Here is an 8,253-nt window from a genome sequence, read left to right as displayed (position 1 = left end):
AACTATCGGTCTTTTATCAACCAAAGGCCGGATGGTGTAGTTGGTTATCACGTGTCCTTAACAATCAACAGTTGTTAAATTACGGACAAGGTCCTGGGATCGTGCCCCAGTCTGGTCATTAATCTTTTGGTCATTTTGTCTCTTGAGGGTGAGATTTTATACAGTTTTTGGGTCACTGGCCTTCTTTTTGTGTCTTTGCGGTAGGTATACTTTGGAGTTTTGAAGTGAAAAGGGTGCGGAGACGAAATTCGCGTGGAAAAGGGGCCGAGGGTCTCGAGATCATAAGAAGAGTGTTGTTCCATATCAGAGAAGTGTGAACAGTTTCATAAGCTAGCTATTTGACCAAACAGACGCGGTTATTTGGTGCTCCGCAATCACTAACTTTTAAAACTCTATATATACTGAGAATAACAAACAGCGGCTTTGAATTCGACTGGCTCAAGTTGAATTATCTGGTGGTATTTATGTTTGAAGGGTAAACGAAAATAGAAAGCGACTACTTGTCCACACAGTAAAAATAAGCTGCATAAACAATGTTATGAACGCGAAGCTCTCTTCATCTCATATAATAGTTACTGAAGCGGTTTCCTTCACTGATTCAAATGGGTCCAACCGGCTGTGAAATTGAGAGAGTCCAACCCGTCTGAACTTACTATCACCGCCAATGGAAACGCTTTTTTCTTTGACTCGCTGCAATATAAGCGCTATCCCTCGCGGTTCCCAGCCGGTTTGCTTTTGACGTGATACATGTGATATGTATGTCTCTCCATGACCGTATTCTGGCTGCCAACCATCAACGTCTAGATCACGTTCCTCGTATTAGTATTTTGTAGGATAATTTGAAAATGTTTCTCCTAAATCAGATTCCAAAATATGGGCTTCGGTATAAAAGTCACGGATGTCTCAGGCTATTATCAACTTCCCACGGACTCTGAGTTTACCAGATGATACTGCCCCATACGGATTGACACTGTCCACCATGCAACTGAAATTCTCAATAGTAAAGGAATTGACAGCACGTTGATCTGGGATATAGAAGACATCCACTAGTAGATTTTGGCTCTTTGAAGTACACTGTTTTACATGAAGAAGGCGACGTGGAATTGATAATTCCGATGCATCAGCACTCTCTTCCTTATGGCTTATACGGCATATTGATAATCGTGGTGTTATGATTACTAGAGCACTTCCCAAATCGAGTTTTGGAACGATATGTGGTGAAATTTTGAATGGATGTAATAGAGCGCTTCTAAGGGATTGGCGTGGAGTATAGTCTGTGTTGACTGATCAGCGTTTACCAGGTTTAATTTATTTCAACTACAATGTATTACGAGGCACTTCATAAATTTCCAGCTCTTGACATTCATCATCTGTCAACGATGATTCATCAAATAAGATCTGGATTCTATTGCCCGAAGTTGTTGCCCCGACTATTTCCTCTTTCATTACAGGGCTATGTCCGCGGACATCCTGGAGCGCTCCATCATGGATAATTTGGTATCTTTTGCAAAGGTTGTTGTTTTTATTCTGGGATGATAAGCTGAAGTCTGTGTATATATGATAAAAGACGAGAGAATTCGAGTGACCTAGTTGGCACGCAGCGCAGGAGGAATGAGATATCTTGATTAGGATGAAGAAATCGGGCAAATAGATGTGAATTGGTTGAGAGGCTCCTCGAGCAACGGAAATTAAATTGATTCGAGTGAAGCATAGCCATTATTGCAACATCAGAGGTTCAGGGATTGTAAAAACTTTCATTACAAGATGTAAGAACGGTTCAGCCTCGTATGACAATGAACATGTGCAGCAACCGAGTCTGAGAATTACTGACCAATCGTTCGAATGTATATCGCAATCTCACTAGAGATGGAGTTCGTATGTGATATATAATGGAAGTAGCTGGAACAATATATCCCACAGCCACAAGTGAACTGGGTAATAAATGCATCAGCTAGTATGACGTAACAAGAATCAGTACGAGTACCAACCAAGGAGACTGTAAGCATGTATTCCGATGTTTAAATACTATGAAAGATATTTTAAGCATTTTTGCTCGAATTAGTAGCATATAAATTTGTATCTCTGAATCTGCCTTTTGTTTCACAATACAGCATTGTTGATACCACTTAAATAATTAAATGGTCTCCCAATTAACCAACTTAAGTAGAAGAAAGAGGCTTCTTGCTCATGGTCTGCTTGAAAGCTTGCAACGCCAAAGCAGGGGTATAATAAGGAACCTCATGACCAGCCCCGAAGACTCTCAACCAACTCAAATTACCAACAGTTTTGAAAGTTCCTCCAGCAACACCATTCACATTATAGTTTGCAACGGCAGCAGCGTTGAAAGCGGTGGAGCTAGCATATGTGATAGCATTGGCGGTTGCGAGACCACCAAACCAGTTGCAAATCCAATCAGCATCACCAGCCCAGATGAGGACTTGAATACCGGATTGAACGACTGTAGAGAGAGTTGAGAGGAAAGATCTTGAATCTGTTTTGATGTTTATTAGTCAAGCGAGAAACATTAAGGATGAAGGGGTAACTGACCATCTCCAGTAGCAGCAAATTTCTCATAAGGAGCATCTGGACACTCAGAATAGGTAGACTTGGCACCAATGGCCTTCACAACTGCTGCGCTTTGCAAATATGTAACATAAGTCTCGGGTGGATATGGATCATTCGATGGCTCTCGAATATCGTAAACATCAAAGTTGCCACTTGAAAGTGGCCCCTCGATGTCATTGTAACAAACATTATCAGCATTTACACAAGCTGAGTTGGTACCAGTGGTCGATGTACATTCTTTCAAAAGAGGAAGACATGACTTGGTATATGTATTGAGATAGGATGTGTGTTGAGCAGCGGTGATGAGTGATTTGTATGTGTTATTGTAGGAGTAGTCGACGTATGCCTTGTAGGAGATGATAGGATCATACCATCCGTTGTTGATACCCAAAGCAACGAGATCGATTTTCTCACCAGCAATAGTGCCAGCCGCAATCTTGGCATTTTGCTGTTCGAGATAGTATGCAAATTCTGGTCCATAATGTCCACCATAGGATTCTGTGAAGATACCAAAGTCGCGATTCTCGTAGGCGGGGAAGGAGGCATAGAAAGCTTGGAGAAGTGTCCAGACGTATGGAGCAGCGGTAACAGTGGAGGTCACAGAATCAGTGCCGTAGGAGAAGCCTACTCCAATCGGTTGATCAATGTAGATCATGTTTGCGAATTCGTTGAAACTGTAGGGATTGAGGGATGGAGTTGATGCCCCGTTATAGAATTGACATGGACCATTTTCTTGGAACAACCCAATCATAGAAGAACATCCAGGGCCTATTTTTTTTTTGGTTAGTAAAATGTAGCTTATAATGAAGAATATTGTCTGTACCTCCGTTGAACCATGTCGCTAGTGGTGCAGTGGTTGGACTGTTTCGACTTTCGAAGAACCAGAACCACATATTCATACCCTGATATGGATGTCAACATTGTATTATCCTTTGAAGAATGTACCACACTTACAGTTCCGACAGTCAAATATCCGGAATACTGGTTCACACCTGGCGTGGTCTCACAAATGCCAGAGTTTGTGACAAATGCAAGTGTGGCATCGGTGGCGGCATGGTAGAATACAGTATGATTGACTCCATCGCGAATCTCGAATGATCGCTTGTCTTTCTTCCCTTCAGTGGTAGGGGCAGCTAGAACAGCTGGAAGAAGACAAGCAAGTAGGGAAAGTGAAGGGAAACGCATTATAATCGTAGTTGAAGAATTAAATTGGAGATGGTTTAATAACTACAGTTCTTAATCTTGGCGATTTATCTTGAACTTATATCTTGTTTCCCATCCCTCCATACCCCCTCATCTCAATGCTCAACGCTATTATGCGCTCTACGACTGGAAAATCGAGATACACACTCGGAGATCATTCCAAATAAAGTAGGTCTATAATTTCAGGCACGAGAAAACTCTCAAAAGCTTAAATCCCCGCCGGCACTAGATGGTAAAGTTGAAGAAATCTGGACGATCATGGAAGGTAATCTCACAAGGTACTCCAATTGCCGTTGATAAGACCAATGCATCTACCCCGTATGCAACGGTTAACATCGCATAAATTACAAAGTCCCGAACCTAGGCAGGAGATCCAACGGATATATGCATAACATGCAAGCCAAATGTTATATTCGAATTTTTAAATGCCCCAAAAAGGCAGTTGGCGATAGGCTTGGCAGCGAATGATAAGCTTTTCGTGGCAGAGATCTTTTTCCAGGGTGCCAGATACCGACATTCCTGTTTGGGACGTTTTGGTGATTTAGTTGCAGAAGATGTGACTTGTCAAATAGATTGATGCTTGTACAGCAGATGAAGATAAAAGCGGGAGGACTATGATGGAACCTTAATTTTGAATGTGGAAAATAACGCAGTAAACGACGCTCTCTTGAAGATGTGACAACATAGAATATGTCAGACGAACATTCTTGTGACATGCTTGAATTGATTTCACCATCTTGAGATGTATTGCGAGCTCTTTCTATTGATTGAATGCATTGCTCGAATGAAGTTGAGAAATTGAGGTTCCCAATTTACAGGGTCTTCAGCACCAGCACCTTTAGCCGAGCGTAGGCTCAGGGTCGTGCGAGATCCACCCGCCTCGGAAAATATTGGCTTCCGTTGGCAAAACGTGTTTGAAAACTTGGCCCTTGGCAATTCGACGACGACAGAGAACACTGTCAAAGTACTGCTTTGAAGTTTGATACAAAAGGGAACTGATTGTATATACTTGGCAGTTTTTTCTTCTCTTCCTCAAGTCGTGTTCCAAATATTGTTGACGATAAGATACCCTACACATTTTCCTTGTGTCTAGACGATGTAGACTACCCCCCATAATTCCTTGCGAATTTTGTGGTAATATTCCCGCAACTAGACGATAGAAACCTACCCATAAAGTAAAGTTCCAATCGGATGGCCCAGTTGATAGAGTCGTACAGCAGCGCGATGGATTACCATCCCTCACGTGAACTGTACGCCTATGCAGATTACCCCCGAAACGAGCAACTTGCGTTACTTCTATAGATTGATTGACGATTTTTGTGCGCGGAAATCGAGTCACAAGGAAGCGATCAATTGAAACACCCAGGCCTCCTTGTCACCTTCGATATGTCAAGGTCAATTAGGGACTCACCTGTAGAGCTTCTTATAAATACTCAGAGCATGATCGTTAATTGCAGACATTTTCAAGAAAGACAAAAATAGGGAGCAAATAACTCACAATTACTAGATTAAACTGCCTCGGACCTCCTAAACATATAACGCGCATCCTAGCTCAGTGTCAGTGTGAAAATGCTACCAATAAAATATGTGATGGTAGAATGTCTACTGGGGCCATTGTAAACAGGAGGCGGATGTTCTCGAGTATTGCACATCACAAAAAATAAAAGTTGAAGTGAAGTAATTCTATTCAATAAACAAACTACTTTTGCATCCTGGGTATCATCTTCAACCTGCCCTTCGCCATTTATTCATCTTATCTAAAAGTACCATGATCTTTCGCCGATCAAGACACATGAAGATGTATTGTCCCTCCTATTCAGTAAATCATAATATTCAGCTCATCCAGGATAAGAAACATTATTATCCTGGCCAAATACTTAAAAAAGAAAAAAAAAAGAGAACGCCAAGGGTATGATACCATGAATGGCAACCAAGCATCCATGAATCATGATATCCAGTTCCCAATCGCGTCCATTACTACCTCTCTCCTCGTGCTAAAATCAATGAAAGTTCATCAATTAATCATTTCTAAATCCATCATGAGCGGCATTACCACGGTGATGAGCTTGAGGGACGGCTGCAACATTATCTCCATCGCTGCGGCTCTGTCTTTCTCTTCCCTCCCACTGTGGCTTCTCTTTCTCGACATCACTGGTACTTCTGCTCTCGACATCTGCGGTTTCAAAGCCATAGTGTCTTGCCATCTGCTCGACCTCGGCTGGAGACAAATATGGCAAATCTTGAGAAGCCTTGACGTATGAGATATTTTCGACGAATCCCTTCGCAAAAATGATATCGATTTCCTCGAGAGATCTGCGCTTGGTTTCTGGGTAGAAGAAATAGATAATTGGGATGAAACAAGCATTGACAACGGCGAAGAAGAGGTATGTGCCCCAAGAGATGTTGGCAATCATAATAGGTGTAACCATAACAATGGTGAAGTTGAAAAGCCAGTTGGAACAAGTTGAGACGGCATTAGCTCTGGCACGAGTGCGGAGAGGGTTAATTTCAGCTGGGTACAACCATGGTAGTGGCAACCAGGTGGCTCCGAAGAAAGCAATGTAGGTGAAGAGACCAACTCCAGCGCCCTTGGCACTTGGTCCTTTTCCACCTTGTGGGATAAGACAAGCGAATACGAGGACCATGGAAAGACATTGTCCAATAGTACCAATGATAAACAACTTGCGACGACCAGCCTTTTCAATAATGAACCAAGAAACAGTGGCGAAGATAGAGTAAACAATCATGTTGACACCTCCAAGGAGAAGAGCCAAGTTCTTCGAGGTACCGATGGAGGTTTCGAAGAGAATTGGGAAATAGTAGATAACTGCGTTACATCCACCGAGTTGTTGGAAGAATTGGGAAGATGATCCAAGAAGCATACGGCGGAAATGTTGGGTTTTACCTCCAGTGAAAAGAGCTGAGAAAGGAGTTTTAGTAGCGGCTCCGGACGACATGATACTGTCCATGATAATAGTCTTCTCCAATTGAACTTGGGGATCGTTGTGTTCAAGACCAGAGAGAGCGGCAATAACATCGAGTCCCTCTTCATGGCGCTCTTTGGCTAAGAGCCATCTTGGAGACTCTGGGAGGAAGTAAGTTCCGACAATGAGAATGACACCGAAGAAGATCTGGAAAGCAATTGGGAATCTCCAAGTAAGGTCATCTGGTCCATAAGAAGCACCGTAATCGATCCAGTAAGCAATCATAGTACCGAAAGCGATAACACCTCCTTCAATACAGATGAGCAAACCACGGTTGGTAGATCGACTACATTCTGCTTGATAAGTGGGAATAGTGGACGTGTTGATTCCATTTCCAATACCAGTGATGGTTCTTCCAATAATAAATTGAGCAGTTGCGTTAGAGCCTTTAATAGCAGTAATTTGAATAACAACTCCAATGATCATGATAACTCCACCAAGCATCATCTGCAAAATTTCAGTCAGAATTTCTTATCTTATCGCAGCAGTCCGGGGATGCGGGGAATGGGGTAAAACTTACAGCTCTTCTTCTACCAGTGGAGTCGCCATACCACAAGATGAAAATAGCACCCAGTAAACATCCAATTTCATAGATAGCTGTAACGAAACCTTGGTAAACACTGTCATCTTTGGTTTCAGGGAAGTAGTTGTTGAAAGGGTCTGCGGCGATAATTCCTGACATAACACCTTGATCATATCCAAACAACAAGAATCCAGTTGTGGCAATCGTTGAGACTAAGAGACCCAACTTTCGGCCGTGAAGACCAGCATAGGTCTTTTGTGTCGGCGATACCTCTGGAGAGACCATATTGCCGTTTGTGTATGTTGTATCTGAGGGAGGAAATCTTCAAGATTTCGAGAACGTCTGGCTCTGCCAGCAACAATCAAGTTTTGTCAAACACAACGCTATTGCGCTACTGAAATCAACTTGCGGAGGTCTGGAGAAATAGAGGAAGATATGGGATGAAAGTAATAGAAAACTGGAACGAGGGGGAAGATCTCTTGCTATATACTTGTTGATCTATCCCCCATCCTTTGTCTTACATACTCGGTGGGTCCGCCATCTGTGAATGAAGGAGAGGAGAGTCCACATTTACACATGCTTAATCTTCACAACGTCGGAACGACAGTTTTGGGAAACCCGCATTAAAGCTGCGACCTAGTCATTGAAGTAACCGCCTACAGGGAAAGTGTCAGTTTGCAGAGCGTTTTTACAGGGAATTTCAAGGCTCGTTGGTTGTAGGATCACGATGCTGTAAGAGTTGAATGTTTTCATGTGGAGCACCCAAGCATTGGGCTTGAGATCTGCATCGAAATCATGAGTAGCAAAGACCCATATAAGAAAGCGGTGACTGAATCGTCAAGTAAGAGGAGAATTAAATTCACATAATTGGATAATATTGTCAGAATTAAATGAAGAATCTTACTCTTCGACCATAAGCCAACGGCATTTGCATGACTAGTTTGCTCTCGCACTCGTAGGGATATGAAAAGAGAATTT

General features: G+C 42.5%; 2 protein-coding genes across 2 annotated transcripts; both read right to left on the bottom strand.

The window, feature by feature from the left end:
* Positions 1-1,981: 1,981 nt before the first annotated feature.
* Positions 1,982-3,843, bottom strand: EAE97_009979 (uncharacterized protein). The gene is made up of 4 exons (XM_038880494.1): positions 3,520-3,843; positions 3,389-3,467; positions 2,548-3,333; positions 1,982-2,491 (listed from the first exon to the last, which is right to left on the bottom strand). The coding sequence occupies exons 1-4, from the start codon at positions 3,748-3,750 to the stop codon at positions 2,160-2,162; spliced, it is 1,428 nt and encodes a 475-aa protein (XP_038728540.1). The 5' UTR covers positions 3,751-3,843; the 3' UTR covers positions 1,982-2,159.
* Positions 3,844-5,470: 1,627 nt separating this feature from the next.
* On the bottom strand, positions 5,471-7,809 carry EAE97_009978 (uncharacterized protein). Its single transcript, XM_038880493.1, has 2 exons — positions 7,273-7,809; positions 5,471-7,199 (listed from the first exon to the last, which is right to left on the bottom strand). Exons 1-2 carry the CDS (start codon positions 7,558-7,560, stop codon positions 5,787-5,789), a joined length of 1,701 nt encoding a protein of 566 aa, XP_038728539.1. The 5' UTR covers positions 7,561-7,809; the 3' UTR covers positions 5,471-5,786.
* Between the last annotated feature and the right edge of the window lie 444 nt (positions 7,810-8,253).

This window comes from Botrytis byssoidea (genome assembly GCF_014898295.1).
Source record: "Botrytis byssoidea strain MUCL 94 chromosome Unknown BBYS_025, whole genome shotgun sequence".
In the NCBI taxonomy this organism is placed as follows: Eukaryota; Fungi; Ascomycota; class Leotiomycetes; order Helotiales; family Sclerotiniaceae; genus Botrytis; species Botrytis byssoidea.
The sequence above is the reverse complement of the archived record's forward strand: the minus strand, read 5'-3'. Positions and strand labels throughout refer to the sequence as shown.

Bases quoted from the DNA above. Each gene is read 5' to 3' on its own strand.
- EAE97_009978 (XM_038880493.1), bottom strand. From the start codon at position 7,560: ATGGTCTCTCCAGAGGTATCGCCGACACAAAAGACCTATGCTGGTCTT. The intron at 7,200-7,272 runs GTAAGTTTTACC...GAAATTTTGCAG, and splicing joins CCACTGGTAGAAGAAGAGCT to ATGATGCTTGGTGGAGTTAT.
- EAE97_009979 (XM_038880494.1), bottom strand. From the start codon at position 3,750: ATGCGTTTCCCTTCACTTTCCCTACTTGCTTGTCTTCTTCCAGCTGTT. The intron at 3,334-3,388 runs GTACAGACAATA...AAAAAAAAATAG, and splicing joins AGCGACATGGTTCAACGGAG to GCCCTGGATGTTCTTCTATG. The intron at 2,492-2,547 runs GTCAGTTACCCC...ACATCAAAACAG, and splicing joins ATTTGCTGCTACTGGAGATG to ATTCAAGATCTTTCCTCTCA.